At 39.2% G+C, this 22,764-nt stretch overlaps 1 protein-coding gene across 1 annotated transcript in view; it reads right to left on the reverse strand.

The window, feature by feature from the left end:
* Window positions 1-19,299, reverse strand: part of nalf1b (NALCN channel auxiliary factor 1b) — a 124,043-nt gene extending 104,744 nt beyond the window's left edge. The window contains exon 1 of the mRNA XM_079618225.1: window positions 18,211-19,299. Within this exon, the coding sequence (XP_079474351.1) occupies window positions 18,211-18,849 (639 nt within the window). The 5' untranslated portion in view covers window positions 18,850-19,299. The remainder of the gene's footprint in view (window positions 1-18,210) is intronic.
* Between the last annotated feature and the right edge of the window lie 3,465 nt (window positions 19,300-22,764).

A 22,764-nucleotide genomic window follows, 5' to 3' on the forward strand; every position in this document is an offset into this window, starting at 1 on the left:
GGTAGAAGGGCTTAAAACAGGACTGAAAATTCAAATATCTTCGACTGACAAAGGTTGTTAAACTGTTATTTTTTCTTTCACCTGGTTGATGCGTGGCTGATTACAATCAGCCACATATGTGTGTGTGTGACAGCACTCTTGTCATCACAGATTTAGACCTGTTTCATTAGCCTGCACTTATTCACACTGATGATACTTCATGCAAAAACGCTTCTCAGCTCGTAACTCCTCTCGTCTAAACAAGCCTACATGAGCCTGCTATTCATATTTAATGCCACTAAAACCAGCTGGGAATCTGAGCCAATTATCATCACTGAATGCTTCACACTCTCTCAGACCCTACTGTAAAGAGAGCAGGAAGGAAGAGAGGAAGAGATGGAGAAACAGAGGGCTAGGGGGCTTGTTGAGACAGCTCTCTTCCATTAGCACTGTGTCTCATTCCCTCTGGGATGTGAGGGTGAGAGAGACCAGCACTCAGGCTCACTGTTGACCACTTTACAGCATGTGTATGCTGGGACACACTGTCCGCCTGCGTGCTCTTCATGGGCAGCTGGACAAGGGTGGCAGGACGTGTCTCGCGACGATGGATGGAGTACTGTAATGATCAAAATGTGCACAATGACATCAAAAAATATTTCTGCTAGAAAGGATACACTAACAAGAAATAAAGTACCAAAGCTGCCCTGGTTTTACCATTTTTTTGTACATGTATCATGGAGGACTAATACCATGGAATATTTATAATGGTATAATACTTATGGTGCATGGACATAGTAAGCATTCCACGGTGTATAAATACAACAATTGTAAACCCATCATAGTCTCCAACAGCACATTTACTTTTTCATAATTTACTGCATGCTGCCATCTCTGCTCATAGGCACTTCACTAGCAACTATTCTGAGATGTGACGTGACAGACAGCAGACAGGTAAAATATCACTCCAATTGACACTTTTAAGAGCCCTCAAAACATTTGTCACTCACAAAACATCAGGGGTAAAACATTTAGACAGAGATTTTGTAGACAGGCTCTGTAGCAAAACGATGTAAGTTTGCATATTCGACTTTACTTCAGTATTGTTACGTATTTTAGAGTGAAATGGAATATTGAATGAAAAAATTAGAGGGTGGGGTTTGATTTTAGCACACCTCCTCAACATCTTTAGTTCTCTACAGACTTATGGCCCCGATATACTTCAAGCGAAATGTGTTGTGATGTGACGTCATTTCAAACAAAATCAGGCTGCAACGCAGTTCGTTTTGGGTTCGTTTTCATAAACGTGACGTGACTTATTCAGAGTGCCGAATTGCAGAGCTCGTGCAAACATATCGACGTTGCTATGATCAGATGATTGTCTTATGCTTTATCAAAATGCTTGCTGTTTTCTCAATTTTCTTGTGTGTTTATTTTTTTATTGAGAGGAAAGAGCGCAGCACATATTAACATATTCATCTAAATTTCGCTCTCAGCAGTGTGGGCGCCGTCGGATGTTGGCTAACAGTATATTGCTGGTCAAGTGTTTTGAACTTCATTTTACTCATAAGCGAAGAACGAAAAAGAACTTCGCCGTGAGGATATTGGGGCCTCGATGGTTTAACTGTGTTCTGCCCAAGCCGTGTCATCAAAAGAAAGAGCACATTTCCAGAGGGGAAGCACATTTTCAGATTTCGACTAAAGACTTTAACATCTCATCAGCAGCTATCTGCTATCAAGGAGCTTTTCCAGCTCTTCCCCCGTTCCATTGCTTTGGTCTTCTTGTGCATGACACTATTTTCTCTGACAGTGATAGTGATCTGTGGGAGTCTGTGGGATAATAAAGCCTGTGTTTACATTAGGAACAGTATTAAAACATCTCCTGATTCCCGTCTGCACCTCGCAGCTGATAGTGTCTTTAATGACAGCACTATCTGAGGCGCTCCGTACACACTGCAGATCAACTGAGATCCTGCTCCCTCGTGGCCATTGTTTAGGTTTTGAGATCATAGATTGGTACTGCAAGAGCACACACACACACACACACACACACACACACACACACACACACACACACACACACACACACACACACACACACACACACACACACACACACACACACAAAACCGCTGAAACAAACACATTCCCTCACATACATACACGTACAAACCAAACCACTTCATAAGGGTTTGGGATGACATGAGAATTTCATATGAGTAAAATTTCCCTTTTAAAATCAAGATGATATTCCATACAATGAGGAAATAATTGAAGATAATCCGACACGCAGAAAAAAAACAAGGCACCCGTGCAAACAAACCAGAAGATTACGAGAGGAGAGTGAGAAGGCAGAATGAATAAAAGAGACATTTTGGTTGTGAGGAATTTAGTGCGTCAGAATGAACATCAATAAAGGCAGCCACTGCAAGCTCCAGCTCACTGCACTGGTTTCGGAGAAGGAGGCATTTAGCATTGAAACAGCCATAATGGCTGGTCACACTCTCACGCTGTTTTCCTTAATCTCATTCTGCTCCGTAATCCGTTTGACACGCCGGCCCAGCGGCAGAATTCAGCCGCAAATGAGCAGAGTATGGTGGGAAGATAAAGCGCCGTCTCCAGCCTCAGAGCCGCAGAGAAAAGACTGGCACCCGACGACACGTGCGAGGAGGAGTCAACAGGAAATGACATGATTACTGGTAATGTCAACAGGAGGCAACAGCAGAACAGAACCGACACAGTGCCGGCACTGAAGACAGACGGTAATGAGGCCATTTTATGTAAGCAGAAAGGCGAATGTATGTAAATGCTGCGCGCGAACACGCCACTGGAAAGAAACAGCTGTGGGATTATGATCCAGTCAGCAACCTGCATTATGGGTAATTGCGTGCAGAAACAGCAGCAGCATTTGCTGTACATTAGAAGTCAGCACTCGTATTCAATCCACATAGCGCTGTGTTGGGAGACACATAAAGGCATGGGTCTGTGAAAAGGGCTCAGTGGCTCTGTTCCAAAACATAGTGAATAGCTTACATAAGCAGATGAAGACAGCATCTGAACTGGAAATTCATAAGCGATTGATTTAGAACACTCTACATAAGCAGCAACTTTGCACACCATTAAAGTCTCACAAAGGCTTTACTCACGATCGAATTCATTAGTTTGGCTGTAGCATGTTGTTAAGCTAACGTTGCGATACTCTAATACACATAAGAATACATAGTACATAAAAATATTGGTTTATTAGTCTCAAATACTATTTGTGGTGATACTTTGTGTTATTGAATGAATTATATCAATAAACAACATTTATCTCGCTTTGTTGCCATCTTGAATATTTTACCAGTCATAATGCTTTATGGTATTTACTTCTCTACTAACGGTGATGTGATGGTATTGATTACATTTTGATTTTGAACAAAAGGTCACTAGTCTTTTGGACAGTTTTTTTCAGGTTTAACAAAATATTTGACTGAACTTCACATGGATGTGACATACATCTTAGATTTGCACCGTGTTTCTGATTCCATTGGTCAACTTAACCACACAGGGTTAGGGTGTCGTTTGGGGGTTAGCACTGTGATTGATACAGTATGACCATTAACATCTTTAGAATTGGTGGTGGGGTGGGGTATATATTCATCTTTTCAAGTTCAGTTAAAAAATATTCAGTTTGTTGAAAAAATTCAACGAGTAATATTCATCCCATTATTTTTCATTTAACAAATGTGCATATTCAGTGGTTCAAATTCAGTTTGAAATTCTTTTAAACTTCCCATATCCTTGCTGCTACTCACCAATAGGTTGCCATTAATATATATATATATATATATATATATATATATATTTGACATCTTTCTGATGTCAAGAACTTCTAGTACAAGCTGTACAATAAATTGTCTTTTTTTAAATGAAAAAGTAGTCTTCATAGGTACGCACTATTTTATCAAGGGATAAAAAGTTCAAGGGACATCAGATGGCTTGTTACTTGAGATGGCAATGGCAATGACAACTCACAAAGCACGGATGTTGTGTGGTTGCAAGATATTGCTGTGTACACTACAGTATATAAAATGGACGAGAAGCAAAGCATATCACATATCACTTTATCATTGAGCTTCTCATAAAATCAGCACAGCTCTTCCTGGAATCCATAATCCCACCCACGCTCAGGGAAAACACCAGAGACGTCGTGACTTCTCGTGTGGTTTCTCGAGTGGGACAAACACTGCCGTCTCATATGACAGAGTTTCCCTTCCGTTCTGCTGTTTGCACAGCGAAAAACCAACAACGCTCTAATTAAATTAGACATCGGCTTCAGAGACGCAGGAGGAACCGATGAAGAGGGAGAGAAAGCAAACTGACCTCATCAGTGGCTCTGACCTCAAGTGTGTATTTCGACACAGGTCATTGCCATGAGATCTGTTAGTCAGATTTGACTGAAGTCTCCCTCTCAGGGTCATATAAATAAATACTGATCCTTTTGCTCATAGTTCTCCTAGGAGAGAGCCTTAATGAGTTGCTCTGTTTTATTCTAATTCATTATAAGCAGCACACACTGCTCTTAATTACCTACAGCACAGCACCTGCAGCTAAACAGCCACCTCAGTCCCTATGGACGATCCTCAGTCTCAGGCAGTCTTGTGACTGCGATTGCAGATTCATCAGAGATAATTACAAGACACCCCAAATGAAAAAAAAAAAAAAAAAAAAATTAGGTTGGGTTGGGTTGTACCATTGCATTTTTTATGAGCAAATAAGGGTACTGGCAAAAAAAATACTGCATATTTAATATCTACACTCTTAAAAATAAAGGTTCCAAAAGGGGAGTTTTGCAGCGATGCCATTTTTTTGGTTGCCCAAAGATCCTTTCACAGTTTTTCCATTTTTAATAACCTAAAGAACATTTATTTTCACTATAAATAACATTTTGTGCAATGGAAAGTTCCCATGGATGTAAAAGGATCAATAAAGAATCATTACACACCATAGGTGTGTATGATGAATTTCTGTCAAAGTACATGGGTAGTTTTGAATGGCAGTGGACTAACTACCCAAACCTTGACACCTTTGTTTCATGCAGCCCGACTGATTACACAATGGATTTGGATTCACTTCTGGTAATTGATGCCCATTAACTGGAGAGTTACTGAGCAAGGCACTCAACTTGCTTCAGGGTATTGTCTCTGGAATTATTGTACTATAAATAGCGTATAATAGCTCATTAAATAGCTATAAATAGCTTTGGATGAAACATATCTACTAATTATGACAAGTATTTTTTTATTTTTTATGTGGAGCTCTGGTTCAGGATGTAAGATGCAAAGTGAATCGAAACCACAATTCAGAGTGTTATATAATTCGTATCATTACAAAAAAAGATATAAATGTAACATTTTTAAATTACAATAATTAAATTAGACCTGTTTGTACAGTTATGTAAGGAGACATCTGTTTGGAAAATGTGCAATATTTTCATGAAACTCTAATAGTCTGAAGAATGTCACGGTCTAAAAAAATAAGCTTAATTTTCTATAAGAAAAAATACACACTACCATTCAAATGTCTGGGGTCAGTAAGATCTGGGGGTTTTTTTTGGAAATAAATTAATTCAGGTACTTCTTATTCAGCAAAGATGCATGAAATTAATCAAAAGTGACAGTAAAGTAATTTATAATGTTACAAAGGATTTTAAATGAAAATAAATGCTGTTCTTTTGTACTTTGTTCATCAAAGAATCCTGATGGTATCATGGTTTCCATAAAAATATTAATCAGCACAACTGTTTTCAACATTGATAATACTAAGAAATGTTTCTTGAGCAGCAAATCAGCATATTATAAGGAATTTATAATATTGAATATTTGCCATCACAGGAATAAATTACATTTGAAAATAGATCCAAATGATCCAAATATTCTTGTTTTTACTGTCTTTTGATCAAATAAAGAGACTTCTTTCAAAAACATAAAAAAGAAAAACTAACCAACTCCAAACTATTTTTTATTTCCTTCCTTTGATTTTGTTGTGAATATGACATATTCTTGAAATGTTTCATGATATCTCAATACCTCAAATATCAGTTGTATCTTTGTGTTCTGCGTCATTCAAACAAGTGATAACATCTTCATCCCTACAGCGACGTTTCCCTCATGAGATTGTGCTGCTTATTAATGATGTTAACATTCTAATTCAAAACCTGAACTAATAGTATGGTATTTAAGAGTGCAGATTTCTAGATTTCGGAGGTTTTGTGCATGTCCTCTAACTGACTGTAGCCTACAGGAAGGATTAGTTCGGTAAAACCGAATCTCTGGCAGAGCATCCGGCCATCCCCCACTCAGGAGAAGAAGAAAGATCCGGCAAGACAGAAGGAAGAAAGGCTTGTCTTAACTGCAGCGTTCTAACGGCAGTCCTGAGGGACCTCGGGAAGTCTGTCTGGGCCAGTGTGGACACAGCCAGTAATAGAAATATAAAGCTAATCCGACATATAGATCTGAGATGGACTGTGAAGGATGGATGGGTAAGGATTTTTTGCGACGTGAGTTTTAGAGAGTGAGTCTCTGAGACTAAATCACCTCTCCTAGAAGCAAGTACAACCGAAGACTTTGGCTCCAGCAGTGGATGAGGCATGTAAGCGCACAGACAGAGAGAGAGATGGTTCCTTCCTTTAGCACTAAGTACAGCAGAGAGAATCAGGAGGTCACAAATTGAATTAGACCGGAAGAAAGGGCCAGGCCTGGACCTGCAGGAAACAGCACTCCAGAGATACACAATTACTGCTTGTTTGATTTAATGTGTGTGTGGCAAGAAGTGTGTGGCATGTGTATCCATACTTATGTATGTGTTCTCTTGTAGTGATACGTCATTTACAGCCAATCACATGGCATACATGTGACATCCTTTAATGTAAAGAAAATATATATTAAAAAAATAAAAGAAATGTTGCAGAATTTGCTACCAAATTTCACAGAAAACAAATGGTTAGAATCTGAAAGAATAAAAATAATATATTGCATGTTTTTTTTTTTTATCTTATTGTGAACAATTCATTTATTTTGACCTGGTAATTTTTAGACAAAATGTCATATTCCACCTTCCAGTGTTTGTTTTTCGATATTCAATATCGAATTATAGTTACACTCAAATGTCACAATATGGAAGAAAATATCTGGCGCTACTTCCAGTTCAAATAAACAAAGCATTGAAATTCATACACATGATCAAAAATGTAATACATACAGTAGTGCTGGCCCAATAGGAGAAGTGGCTATTCTGTCAATGTTTCCGAAACTCTCACACAGGCCCTGGGCCAGCAGGCCATCAATTAATGTCGAGGCCTGAATTTTTGGCAGTAACCTGGATTCGGTTCATTATAATGCCTGTGCTGAGCCAACCTCTGAAATTCTCACAAAAATCTATACGTGCTGAGTGGATAGAACAGTGGACATCTTGAAAAACACTCTTCAGCCAACCCAAATGTACTGTAGGTGAGTCGATTTACCTGCCATTAAAGTCACCATGAAATCAAGATATAATATTCTTGTTTTTCATGAAATATTGCAGTATTTATAATAAATGATTTATCTGTACATTTATCATTTATCTGTATTTTTAAAATATGTATGTGCCCTGTGATGGATGTTTTAATTAATAAAATAGTAAACTGTATATAAAACTAATCATAACTCTAACATCTAACCTTACTTCCTTAGGCCTCCTAACATTCTAACATTTGAACAAAATGCTGCCTACGGTTCGAAACTAGTCGAAAAATTGTGACTTTGGGTGTGTGAGTGTAAAAATAACAAATATGGGAAATTAAACTAGACAGATGTCTAGGTTTGAAACCTTGTGACTATGAAGTAATCATAAAAACATAATTTTCTTCTACCTAGTAACAGAAGGGTTTGCATATGAAGAACCAATCAAATTGTGGGGAAATTATGTAATGTTTCATTTCATCCATACCCCATTCTATAAAAACTGTTTTTGCTGGTGGGATTCTCTCTGAAATTTGTCTTGAAATTCTTCTTGGGAGAGATTCTCTGAGAATTTTTTGAGTAATCTCCCGGCCGCGATTAAAGCATTTAAAGGACATTTGCTGAAGTCTGTCTGTTATTATTGCTGCGCAGCAAGTTAGTTATGGGAACAAGTGAGAGATATACTGCACTAAACGTCGACTGTAGACGTTAGGGGACGTCGATTGTAGACGAGACCCAGGGGACGCCGATTGTAGACGAGACCCAGATAGACTAAACGTCGACTGTAGACGTTCGGGGACGTCGATTGTAGATGAGACCCAGATAGACTAAACGTCGACTGTAGACGTTCGGGGACGTCGATTGTAGATGAGACCCAGATAGACAAAACATCGACTGCAGACGTTCGGGGACGTCGATTGTAGACGAGACCCAGGTAGAATTAGGTCAGGTGCGAAATAGAGAAAAACCTACCACAGTCCTCATAATCTTTAATCCTCAAAATAACGTCTCCGATGACATGTTTAATGGTGAGAGGGCGGGGCAACCTTTCACTCAAAGGACAATGTTTTGTTTTTTTGAGAAACCGTTTCACTGAGATATACGTCACAATAGGGAAGAAATATATATGGCAGCATCCGTATTCATGCTGTCTTTAAAGCCCTATTGTGTTCCTGCAAGGTCAGGTGCTAGTAACATAAATTAGTCACTAAGCATTTTAGTGTAAGAAACCTCACTTTTTCCATGGTCTCTCTGATCTATCTGTATATTCAGTCTCTTTACAGTTTCACACACATTTTTGTCTGTTTCAACTTGTTTCCTAGTTGAACTCCTCATTACAAAATCACAGCAAATAACTTTGGCCCTGTTCACACCTGCTAATAAACTACTTCTAGAGGTAGTCGAAAACGAATTTCAGCAGATTGTTCACGTAGTGTGAATGCTCGTGTGGTCCATGTGTACCGTCTACTCTCCGACACTGACCTAATGCGCAAACATTACGGGAAGTGCACTAGCCAGATAGGATTTAATCTTTGGCTGGAGACCCAAGTTTGGTTTGAAGACGAAAAACTTACCAAGCACAATGTTTTCTATATAAATACAAGCTTATTTTGTCCATTAGATTGAAAGATCTGAATAAAAAAAACATACATTTACCATAGACTCTCACCTTGAAGAAATCAGGACATAAGTGGTTGAAAGTGGACAAAAGAGACAGATTAAAACACCAGGTGTGGGTGTCTCCCTTATCTAATTGTGATCCGATCGACCAGAACGCATCTTAATATCAGGTGTAAACAGGGCCTTTGTGCTCGCTTATGACCATTCACTTCAACAGAGAAAGACACTTCCCACATCCAACTTCATTTATCTTCCATTTCATATCTGTCTTGTCTCTAAATGGGAATTCACAACACATCGGTAAATACGCCCATGTGTGCACAGGGCTGACAGTAATTGCTTGTGGTTTTACAAGTGTTCCAGGCAGGGGAAAACAACGATCACACGAGTGCCGTGAGCGCATCTCTGGCCCGTGCGGCGGCAGTAGAATAGGATCGTGATCCTTGGCTTTGTCCTCTGGCTTTCCGCTGAGCCTCTGTGCCGTGTCAAAAAGGCCCCAGGGCTGAGGACGATAAGCCAACTCCAGGGACACGGAGTGGCATATGAGCCTCTGAGCCAAAGAAGCCTCGTCCGCCAGCCCTCCTTTCACCATCTGCCCTTCCTGGAAAGGTTAAAGAGGACTCGAGCAGGAAGCATTGATTTCAACTATTTGGAGACCGGTCTAGTTGGAAAGGATTAAGGAGATTCCTGCTGGTCGGGCAGTGGCAGGGCTAAATGAAAGGTCTGGTTACTGTGTGTTTATGGCCATGTGCTTGGTTTTCCGTGCCTAGATGCAGGTTGACGAACACCACGGCTAGATTATTCTCTACCTGAGGAGAGCAAACACTCACACTTGCCAGTTTCTTTCTGTACTTCGGGTTCAGTGTGTGTGAGAGTGTGCGTGGGTGGGCGTGTTGGTGTACGGGTAGGTGAGGTTAAGAAAGATTTCCATAACAGTAATGATGCTTGGATGTGCCTGTACAGTGGAGAGGATATTTCTCATGTGGATTGTGCATGAGTTGCTCATATGTTTAAAGGAATAGTTTATACAAAAGAAAACATTTTTTTTACTCGTCCTTACTTAGTTCCAAAGCTTGCGTTTTTTCTTAGTTCTTAGTTCCAAAGCTTGAGTCATTTTTGTGCAATTACAATGAACAGTGACTCAAATAATGATTCATCAATAACTTTCGTAGTCTTTCTAAATTTTATTTAAAAACATGTTGGAACAATTTAAACCAAATGTACGCATACATCCCATAGTCTAGATGGCCTTATGGCATTAAGATGTAACTTTATACATATTGATTTAATTTTTATTCTGAAAAATAGCTACAGCTGGCTATAGAGGGGTCTGTAATCTGTGTCTGTATAACACACTTGGAATTGTTCGAGGATCTTGCTGCGGGTGCATTCAGTCAATAGTGCATCCTTGGAGAGCATCATATGTTTGCTGAGAGTGACAAAAGGCTGTAAAGAAAAGGTTGTGAGGAAAGCCTTTAAATGGAGATGGTTTGGGCGTGTTTAATGCAAATGACTAACCTTGAGGAATCATTCACTCATTTATAATACTCCAAATTCATTAACATTAGAACCAGGTTAAGAACTAATTTATGTGCATGCTTGTTTTGGGAATTAGGTGGAATTATTTTTATTGAGAAGTTCTCATGTGCATATAAATATCAATAACAGTATTAGTGACATTAATTGTGTGATTTTTTTGGATGTTCAAATACTTTTTTTCTATCCCAGTTTAATACAGTTGCAATCGAAATTATTCAAGCCCAATTGCAAATCAAGTTTAGTGGCAACATTTAGACTTTCAGCTGTTTGCACTGAGCAAATCAAACAATAGTAATTGAAATAGCTTAACAGAACAGATGTTTCAAGTGGTTTCCCCAAATTCAAATGAAAATGCAACTTTTAATGACTTCTGCAGTCTCAAAATCATTCAACCCCCTGAATAGAAGTCATTAAAAATAGATTTTTTAGTTGAAATTGAGGAACCCACTTGAAACATTTCAATTACTTTTGTTTGATTTTGTTTAAAGAATGTTTATTGCATTTAGTGTTGCGTGTTGATGGTATTTTGTATTTGTGTGCATGCCACTGAGTGCACCTTTTAAATATTAGTATTTACCTAAGATTGTGGAAAAACTTGTGATAAACTTTGATTAACATTATATCAGTTATTGAAATAAAAGTTAAATTTGTAAAAATGTGCTACCAAATTTTTTTACTGTAATCTTTTGGTAACCACAGCTCTTTTTTGAACCACAATTTTACTGATTAAAGTAAACTGACTGCCCGAAAAGTGCAATCACTGTGGCACAATCAGGACATTATACATATTAATGAGCCTGACCAAATTGAACAATGGCGTGAATTTGGCTATTCGCTATTTTAATGTGACAAGTGAAGGTAGAGTTTTCAAGAAATCAGCTTGAAAACAATCATAATTTCACCATTCCATTCAGTGCTGTTAGATCCACAGACATGACACTTCCCCTTTAGGATCTCTTAATGATTAAAAGATGGATCTCCACAAAATGTAAGTCCACCCTCTGCATGTTAATCACCAGAGATATTCAGTGCCAAAAGTGCCTGTTCCCGAATGCATACATGGGGCAGCACGGTGGAAATCGCTGTCTTTCCGTCTCATTAATTTTCCTTGCAAACAGAGATCCGGCGGGTCCATGCTTCTTTAGTCCCATACATATTTTATGCCCTAGGGAAGAGGACGTGGAGGGCCGGATTCTGCTTCCTCTGCAGTCGCCATGGCTTAGGCAGTGAATAAAGCGCCCTTACAAAGTCACACTGTCGTGCTGTCAAGAGGGCAGCTTCTCGCCAAAATGTCATTATCTCCCCACTTGTGTGCAACAATGCGCAGGCCACGAAGGTGAGGAGGCGAGCAAACACACATGGAGAGGGAGAAGAAGTGGAAAAGACGCTTTGGAAAAAAAGGGAAAGAAAGTAAGATAGATACGATTGTTTTCCACCGAAATATCATTTCACTTTAAGAAGCGCAGGGGTCATTAAACTGACATTTCACAATTCAAACACAAAGTGCAGTGCTTGTGCAAAGGTCACACGAACATAAGAAAAGATCTGCAATTCAGATTGTGTAAAAAGGCTCCCAATTCCCCGAATCAGATTTTTATATCATTAGGACGACGTGATTCTACAGTCTGCATTCTTGTCGCTGATTAGCTGATGAAAAGGAGGACAAAAGGAGACGAGTTGTGATTCACACGCAGCTTACAATGCAAACACACGCACAAAACAACAAGGTATCAATTCCAGTCATTCTCTGTAGACCAAGTGTTTAGTATGTCGATTACAGATGTCTCCTTGTTAAACAGTGTCACAGAGCTGCCCTCGGTTCCCCGTGTTCCCCTTGCTAACCCCTTTGTATAAGACATGAACACATACTTTTGTACCTACAACTAGTCTGCTGTGTCTCAGACTAGCCACCTGAGCACTAAACCAGTAGACATTTAAGCTTTTCTCATAAACTGTTGACTATCACCTGAATCAGGACGGCAGCCATCTTGAACTGAGTAAAATACCTGAAAGGACTGGTATCATGCTTTGTATACATTTTCTGTGTTGCATCATGGGGGTGGGAGATGCAAAGTATGGTGGAAAAGGGGTGGAACTGTTTTTATGAGGTTATTGCTCTTTACTTTCTATAATTTTTGCTGAAATTAAGTTTTTGTGTTGTGCTATTTAAATTTGTTTATTGAAGACAATGGTGTACCTTGATCTTTGATACTTTTCCATGCTATATTACTTTTGAGACATGAAATGGTCGTACCCATGTGTATAAATTGTGGTCATTTAGGGCCCTTTCACACCTACATTGTTTGGTCCGGATTTTCAGACTTTTCAGTTTGATCCGAATCAAAATTACAGGTGTGAAACCTCCCCCGGACCACGATCCGTACCAAACAGATGAAATTTGGTCCGACGAAAAGAGGTAGTCTCGGTCCGGATCAAACTGAACAAAGGATTGGTTCGTTTCTAGTGTGAAAGCATTTTCTGTAAGGTACGGACTTTCAGACCATTTACAGGAAGTTCCGGTGTTTCTCGCAGGATTGCTTGCAGTCTTCTCCTCCTTTCCTGCCGGCGGCGATAAAATGTTCGCACAACGAGGACGTTCATTTGGCGAATTTGAACTAGCCTCGAGTATAGTTGGTGCTACAGGTAATGCGTAATAATAACAGTATAATGGCAACGATATGCGTCTGTTCATTCATTCGTGTTAACGTTTTTTTTTTAAGTTACTCGAATTGACAACACGCGGACGTCAGACGCACGTCCGTTTACAAACCAATCAATGTTGAGATTCAGCCCACATAGATGATGACGACAGGATGCAAGTATGCCATGTAAAGTTATTTAGTGTGCTCTCATAAATGCAGTGTGAAACCAAATCAAAACTTACCGAATGTATAAAATGTATCAAAACATGAACTTTGATTCGGACCTTGGTGCGGACTTTAAGGTGTGAAAATGCCCTTAGTCTATGACTGGTGTTCAGTGAGTGCAGTACTCTGAGGAGTACTCTGACTTATTGCTATACTTGATCCAAGGGGTTTTTTTTGTGTTTTTTTATTCCAAAAAGTAGGATTTTTTTTTTTTTTTTTTTTTTTTTGGAATGTTTAAATATTTTTGCACCTGTGAGCACCTTGCACTTTACTGGTTTGGGAGAAACCAAAATAAAATGAAAACTGGCATTTAACGTTCTCTGTTCGTTGTGTGAAGAACAGACTGTTTCCCTAGTTATATAATGATTTATAATGATTTTTTTTGTGCATTCTTGTAAATACAAGGGGTTTTATGTGCGCATAATAAACTGTATCAAATTTAAAATGCAAATATCTAAGGCCTATTATACATTATCAACATGATCAACACTTTGCAGAGAAACCTGTCGTACACAATCTTCTACATGCCTTTGGCCATCTGATTGATAGTTTATACTTTTTAGAAATTACAAGGCCTTTTAGTATGATTCTAAAATGGCCCCCCTCAGGTCATCTTTTTGCTGTGAAATCTTTACTTATTTTTATACTTTTATTTTGTTAGTAATAATTCAAGATGAACATTTACTGGACGGAAGGAACTTAGGTTTATTTGATTGTCGTAGATAATTGTATATATATATATATATATATTAAAAAAAACCTCATGTTGAAATGTATCAAATATGATACATCTTTTGTGGAATGTGTATTAGTACATCTTTCAGTCGTCATTGTTTTATATTGCATTATATTAGGCCACACAATAAAAACGTGTGTGTTTTGATAATACAAAATCTGAATTTTATCTTATCAGAAACCACACCACATTTCATATGTTTTTCCCTACTCGTGTTTTTACATATCCTCTTATATCTATATCTATTCTATTATATCGTATACTATATCAGCCAAGTCTGATATCAAATATGATACTCAAAAACAACCCACACATATTCAAATATTCAAACTTTTTTTTAGGTTGTCTAAAGATTCAATAATCTGCTCCATTAAAATAAAAAATAAAAATCTGACTATAATTTCATGTCAGGCTTTACAGGGTTAACAAATTCAAGTCTCTTCTAAAGCTGACCTGAGACTGACCCAATGACAAAAACCTGCTCATGTTCAAAGGAGGACACCTGGGCCCCTTAACATCCACAAGCAGCTGTCAATCAACATCAGTCAATCTGAATCAGTATAACCGACAAAAAGCCTTGAAAGAACAAGTCTCCACTAAGCGTTCTTGTGAAATAGTCTTGTTTAGCCGGACGTTTGACTAACAGCATAAGATTCAGCGTATTCTGGCCAAGAACCACCCACTTACACAGGAAGTAATGGTATGATTGACATATAAAGTGACCAGTCGCAGTTTGTTTTGATTATACCTCCTGTTTAAGGGCAGATGCATTACATAATAATAGATAATTGATATCTGCACAGAAAACACTATAACAATAACGGTAAACGTGTATAGTCTTATCAGAATGTATGTGCATTCAACATTAATAAATACAAATAATTTCGCAGCTATGAGAAAAACGGAATCCTGAATACAGGGTAGTTGAATATCTAGTTCCTTGTAAAAAAGAGTTTTTGCAGGTGAACTGATAAAACAAATCACACATATATATGTTTCTTAAGGCTGGCCAATCAGATTAGAGTTTAATATTTGTGTGTGCAGTATGCATCATGTGGTCAGTGAGCGGACTGTGGGCGGCCCATGCAGCCTAAGGCTGATACTAGGGAAGAGGAAACAAAACACAAATTTCTCTGCTCGTTTTCTTGTACTTTCCTTAACTCCCTCTCAAACATGCATGCACACACATTTAGACAGATGGAGGATTATGAATCTATTTCATCCAGATAGTTGCTGTTCAGCCTTAGGTTCTTTCTAGGCTTGGATTTCGGACTGGGATATGGAAGAGTAATTTTGGGGAGAGTCTAAACAATCAATGGATTAATATGGATTATGCATTGGATTTGTCTGCCATCTGAAGTAGTGTAAATAATCGGTGAGAGCTATAATATGTTTGGCTATAAATTTAGTTTGGGAAACACATTTATTTTCACTATTAAGTAACACTTTGACTCAAAACTCCTAATTTACTGCTTATTTGTAGTTAGTAAGGTAGTTGTTGTAGTGGTTAAGTTTAGTTATGGGGTAGGATTATGGGATGTAGAATATGGTCATGCAGAATAAGGCATTAATATGTGATTTATATGTACTAATAAACAGCCAATACACTAGTAATGTACAGACTAATAACAAGCAACTAATTAATAGTGATAATTGGTCCCCAAACTAAAGTGTTACCAAAATTAATAGTAAACAGATATAATTGTATAATTTTATTTTATTTAATTGTAATAATAGAGCATTCCAGGCAAGCTACAAATCCTCAATACAGTAACAACTCATGCAAAACCCAAGTGGATCATCATTATTATTTTTACTTTTATTTAAATGGCAATCTTGTGCTGTATCATGGAAGACACTTAATACGTTTGCTTGAGTTAATTATATTTTCACTTTTAATACAAAACCAATAAGGACTCAAAGTTGAGCTGTATAATCTCAATCCCATGTGCACAAAAACACACTTTAGCCATGAGTGTGTTCACAATGTAGCAGTCTCCCTTCTAGCTTGAATAGAAAACTTTACATTAGTGTATTTGACTACTTATTTTAGCATTCAAAACACAGCAAAATGTATTTATCAAAATGATACTAATTCAGCCATGAACAGCATGTTTGACAATGTTATACAGCATCGCAGCACCTAATACAGCTTTAATTAAATATTTTAGATTGTTACTAGGGAGAAAATAAGAATTGTTTATGTTCTGCATTTCCATGTGTGATTACAGTATGTGTCTTATTCATTACTATGTACTTGTTTCAGCACCATGGACAGGGAACAAGCCTCTCTCGCATGTAAACCTGAGCAAAACTAAAAATACACAAATAGAGATTGCAAAAGAGAGCGAATAGAGAGAGAGAAAAAAAAATGTGTGTGTATATATATATATATATATATATATATATATATATATATATATATATATATATATATATGCAACAATCAATCTGCTGCACACTCACTGAAACCTTGTGCAATGTACTTTACAAAGTATCCTGCAGTACCATTGGCAGGACATTTTGCCCTTGTTTTCTCATCTCACAGCACATGCAATTATGAACTCAAAAACCTTGAGATAGCTAATCGTTTGAGAATGACATGCTTCATATGCTCTTCTTTGCTTTGGCGGCTGCTCAAGAGCAGCAGTCCTATTTCATGCATGTGCAACAGAAATGTTATTCAACGCCATACCAGAAGTGGAAGAAGAAAAACACCCGAACAATGACTAGAACAGAATAGCCTTCCGGGGATTACACAGAAAAAAAAAATCACTGCTGCGCTATTAACGTTATTGAAATTCCATAAAGCACTGCGCCATCTCCCTCTCATTCTCTCACACATGCAATCTTTGTTTCACTCCATCTCTTTCCAGATTGCAGGACACCTAGAACCATAAATCTCAGTCTGTTTCAAATGAGAGGACATGCCCTCAGCTTCGTCCTTCCATACTGAGGTAATTACCAACTAAGAGAGCAACCCCTGTGGACAAAACCTCTTAAACAACCCTAAGACTGTCTGCTGGTTTAAGGTGGTCTCCTTTCTGCAGAAAGAAAGGCTGGAAGACTAGTCTAACCAGCTTAACTACATTTCTTATTAGCCAAGCTATTATAGTGGTTATTATACCATGATAATATTGAAAAATCAATAACAACCCACAAAAGCACTGCATTATGGACATGTAGGCTACCATGTTATTATTTGAAACACCATGGTATTTGCATGCTATTCCAATGTATTTGAATATGGTGGTGATTGTATATTGTATATGTCATTACATGACAAGTACTATGGCATTACCATCTGATACTGTACAACGGTATTCACATTGTATACATTTGCCTGTTTCAAGTGCTGTCACGTGACGTGAGCACACTCACAATAACTGGCAATAGTATTCCAATTTTAGGATTTAAAAAATAACAATGTATTATATAAAATTGATCAATGTACTATTCTTCAGATTGTATATTTATAAAAATATAGGGTAGCTGGAATTCCTCTTCTAAACCGTAGCTTTCGGTTTAGTTTGGTTATTTTCTGCTAGCTAGTAGCTACATTTTTGAGTAGCTTGCCCAGCACTTCTTATTTCTGTCATGGATCATCCATCATAGGCTATGCGCTTTAGTGAATTTGCATAATTGTTGATACAACTGAGGGAGGAATCACCTGCATACACCACACAGTAATAGCCTATAGTTGGACGCTTCAATAATCTCCTCTCCATCTAACCCAAACTCGTGCATTCAAGGTGCCAAAAAAATCCACCTCCCGTTAATCCACAAGTGCGCGCACACAGTGTATCCGCGCGCGTTCTCGCGCGTATATGACACAACAGCGGACACACACGTAGTGCTTTTTTGTGTTTTTTTTTTCTTCTTTATACACTTAACGTGAAATAAATATGATAACAACATTAGCGGTACATAGCTTCTGTTACAAGCAGTAAACAAACCAACATCAAAAGGAAAGGCAGCGTACGCCTACCGTGCACTCATCCATGCATGTCCGCACCGAATATACATCCGTTTCATATTTCTGAACCAAAAGCTCAAACTCTTGGTATTTCTCCTGAGCTCGTCGGTCATAGCGTTGGTAAGCCTGAACACACTGGCTGCATCCCGAGGAATTAGCCGTTTCCAGGCTACAGGTCAAATTGTCCGGACTCTCAAACCCGAGAAACAAATCCAAAAGCGAGTAGGAGTTACAAAAAGAAAGATAGAAATCGCTCAGGTTCCACACGGAGAGGCCCGAGCACACGGCTTCCGGCTCGGCGAAAGTCAAGCAGTTTTTGGAGAGGCTGTCAGGGTGACAAGTTTCAAGTCTCCCCAGAGGTTTGGTAGAATTGTCTATAAAAATAAGACTCTGCTCTCTCTGATGGCTGAATGAAAGTATCTGATTCGTGTGCTCATGCCGTTTGTCTCGCGTCCTCGTCAGTTTCGCCTCGGCGCAGAACCACAGATGATCAGAGAGCAAAACGGTGATAAACAAAAGAGAGGCTAAGGACAGTCGCCATCTCTGGGCCCTTTCCGAATCGGTGAATAATGGCTTTTCGTCCTCTCGGGGTGCGAAGCAGATTTTTAAGCCGTCATCTTGCTGCCGACACGTCCAAGCACCCCTGGTCATATTTCAGGAAAGAGCAGCACTGGCCGACTCCACCGCGACGGCTCCTCTGCCACAAAATGCATTGATTTGTAATGTTTTCCTCCCGTTAAACAGCGCTCGTGGCAGCTGTATCCGACTCTCTGGGCTAGATAAAGCCGCGCGCGGTCATTTCTCCGTTATTCCGCATGGCTCCCCGGAGAAAAAGCGCTTTCTGTGTGACAACATGCCTCCTCTGTTCCCGAAGATCCTGCCTGTGTCCCCGTATCTCCTCAAGGGAAGGAAAGACGCTGAACGAGCTGCTCTTTCCCTATCTGGGCGGATTGCCTTCGATCTTCTCTGCTGTTCATCATCACCATCATCATCATCTTGGGTCCTGTGTTAAGTTGCCGCCATGTTCGTCTTGAAACACTTTTTGGGGAGCTGGGTCATTTGCGTCATCTCCATCCTGGCGCAGTAACACAGATCTATAGACTACAGGCGATGGATACACGAGCGCGCGCGCGCCCGCTCTCTCTCTCTCTCTCTCTCTCTCTCTCTCTCTCTCTCTCTCTCTCTCTCTCTCTCTCTCTCTCTCTCTCACACACACACACTCACCTCACATTTACCGGACGTGTCAATATGAGAGATCACTCAAAATAAAATGCACATTTTCACGTAGCTACATGTTTAGATTTTAAAGCTGGACATCCCCTTGTCATTCTGTTCACATTCATGGTCCATTCGTCTTCAGCAACCCGTCAAACGTTCCCGTCAAAAGCAATCTGTTCATTACAAGCACCAACAAAAATAATAAACGACGAAGTGTAGACGTTTAAAAACGCGGTGGCGCTATGACATCGTTTTGGCGATGCGTAATGCCCTTTAAATGCGCTAAGACGGGAGGAAAAGGATGTCACAACATGTTGCGTGAAGGAGAATCAGCGTGTGACAGATGAAACGATATTTGTATGTCTCGTTCATCCCGTTCAGGCTGAAGTTTATTAGTATGCAGCGTGTTACTGTGTGTAAGGAGCCGGGCACGGGAGAGACATCTGGGCGTCAAAGCAGCACGTTGGAAAGCGTGCGCGGAAACGTGAGGCGAGTGTGTGTGAGAGAGCGGGAAGAGAGAAAGAGAGACAGATACAGTATATTTGTCCTCTAACAGTCTAACCTTGTGCGGCATGGCCCTGTTTGATCCTACATTTCAAAGCAAACAAAGTGTGCGTGCCGTGAACAATCACCACGCGATGGCTTCTGCCTTCCTGTCAATATCTGGGTGCTGAACGTGAGGAGAGAGGCGAGGATGGCATGTTAATGCAGTGCTTTTTCATTTGCATCCTTAAAGTAGTCAGATCACTGTCAGGTTGAATTGCTTGGAGTCCATTCCTTAAAGGGGACCTATTATGCAAAATTAGATTTTTCGTGGTGTTTCAACCTAAATTTGTGTCGACAGTGTGTGTATACAACCACCCCACCCCCATGCCCTCCCCATAAATCATAAGCAGTGTCTGAGAATAAGCTATTTACAGTTTCTATGCAATGTGACGTCACGTTGCACAGGCCCCGCCCACTACTTTCCCCTATTAGCATAGACACAGTCCGGGATGTTTATCACTTTCGCCAGAATATTTAACAGCAGAATTTAAGTAAGAAATGTGTTGTTATTAAAGCCACTAAAGTTATTCAGTTAAAAGCAGTGAGTGATTTTCTGTTTTTCTTTTGTTGTTTGATTCATATTAACTGTATTAACGGTACTGTATATTACACTGCTTCAGGCATGTGCGCTCAAAAAAACATTCATCAGAAGATTAGAATGAAATGGCTTTAAAATGCATTCAGATAATAAACTGCATGATGACGAAGAACTGCAATGTCATATGAGTGTGACCACCGTAGAGATGATAATCAAAACCAAACAGATGTTTTAGTTTCTGGCAGAGTATCTGAAGCATGAGCTGTAAAGGCTCCGCCCTCTTCTGAAAAGCGAGGTGGGAAGCAGCAGCTCATTTGCATTTAAAGATACATGCACAAAAATAGCTTGCATTTCCTTCCACTCAAAAATGGGCATTTACAACATGGTGTAATAAATTATCTGTGGGGTATTTTGATCTGAAACCTCACAGACACACTCTGGGGACATCAGAGATTTATTTTACATCTTGTGAAAATGGCATTTTACCACCCCTTTAAAACATCCTACTCATTATAAACAAAGCATTTATTTAATCGAGCTCCAAAAACGGCTTGTTTGGATATTGCAGGATCTGTGATGTCATACATATACAGGCGAATACATCTGCATATTACTGCACCATAGCAAGACATTGTACCATAGGCCCCACCCACTGACATTCAGTTGCTTAACGGCTGACACATGCCTACACCGGATGCGAGTGTCACGTCTAAAGCAAATAGAACCCATTATAACCATTGATGCTGTCTACACTGGATACAGTACAGATGCATGTTCAGTTTCTGACCTACTCCACAGTCTGTCGACAAGGATTATATGTTTGTTCGGGGCATTTTGTTTTGTTAATGAGGCAGTGTAATGGAGAGGTCAATAAGAAACTGTTGTTGATGAAACAGCCAACTGTATTGGATCTGTCAACAGCTGCATCACAAACTGTTAGAAAATGATTTCAGAATGCTTTGTCTACATTACCGTTTTTTTATGGATGAAGTTTTCGAAACACTTACTCACGTGCATCATTTCAGACAGAGGGGCAGAATTAGGGTTGAAAATAATATTTTTTTTCCACATATATACAGTATGCATGTAAGGGATAATCCACGACTAGCTGTGCATTAAATTATTTTAATGCACGACGTGGTTGCCTTCTCGTTGCTGAGAAATATAATGTTGCGATTCAGTAGGGAAGCTATTTTATAACTAAAAGTCTGTGCTCCTGCATGTTTCTGTGTGAGAACAGAAATGGTTTTATTGCACACCTTCCAGCCAATCAGAACCAAGTATTCAGACAGACCATGGTTTATGTATTTATACAACAGTTCTTTCTGGTTCTCGAATCTGAATCATGTTGCCCCTCCATCTTGAAAATACATTAGCCAAAGAGGGACATACCTGGAAATTCAAGCATCGCCTTTCGCGTTTTTACACTCAGTGGCACCGTGACCCATGCGAGGGGGAGATTACTCTCGACTGCCGGCAGATTTGAAATAATACGGCCACCGTAGGAGTAAATGGGAGGGGCTAGAAAGTAATATTCAGTTGGTAGTCATACAATTTCACCGCTAGATGGGAGTAATTCCTACACAGTGTAGCTTTAACATAAAGATGGCTGGTATGTAGGACATTTTTTGCTTCCAATTAAAGTTTGTACTGTTATGATTCACCTCATAGCTGGCTTGTTTCATGGCTTATATAATGCTTTAACGAAGACTTTTTAAAAATCCCTTTGGGAGAAATAAATGGAAAAAAAATACTGCTTTTGCACTTTATACTTCATGGACCGAGTTGGAATTAAAAGGCTCAGTTAACTGTCACTGTCCCGCTAGCGGGACGCCTACGTTTACCTCACTATATTACAATTAAATCCTAATCTAATAACTTAAATATACAAGCTTGATAAAAATAGTAGTTAGTAGGGTTTTTTTCAATTTTGAGTATATCTTGGCTAAGGCTGGAATCTCATCTATACTCCACGGAACAGTTTCAAATTGCCCGTTCTTCTCCTGGAATATTTTCAGCGTTCTCTCACAAGACTTTCAGCATACTCATCAAGAGATCTAAATTATGAATTGTGAGACGAGCCGGGGGTGAAATTGAGCACCACGTCTGCATTAAAATCAAGACGATGAACAGAACCTGTAGAGCTTGTCTCTATCTTCATTTTAATGATGTTTATGGACTTATCATCATAACATGGGTTCGGTCTCGCTGTCGGCCAATCAATAAGTTACGGCAATGTTATCCTGTGTCCAGTGGGCAGTAAA

Source organism: Phoxinus phoxinus (assembly GCF_949152265.1).
Source record: "Phoxinus phoxinus genome assembly, chromosome: 7".
Lineage (NCBI taxonomy): Eukaryota > Metazoa > Chordata > Actinopteri > Cypriniformes > Leuciscidae > Phoxinus > Phoxinus phoxinus.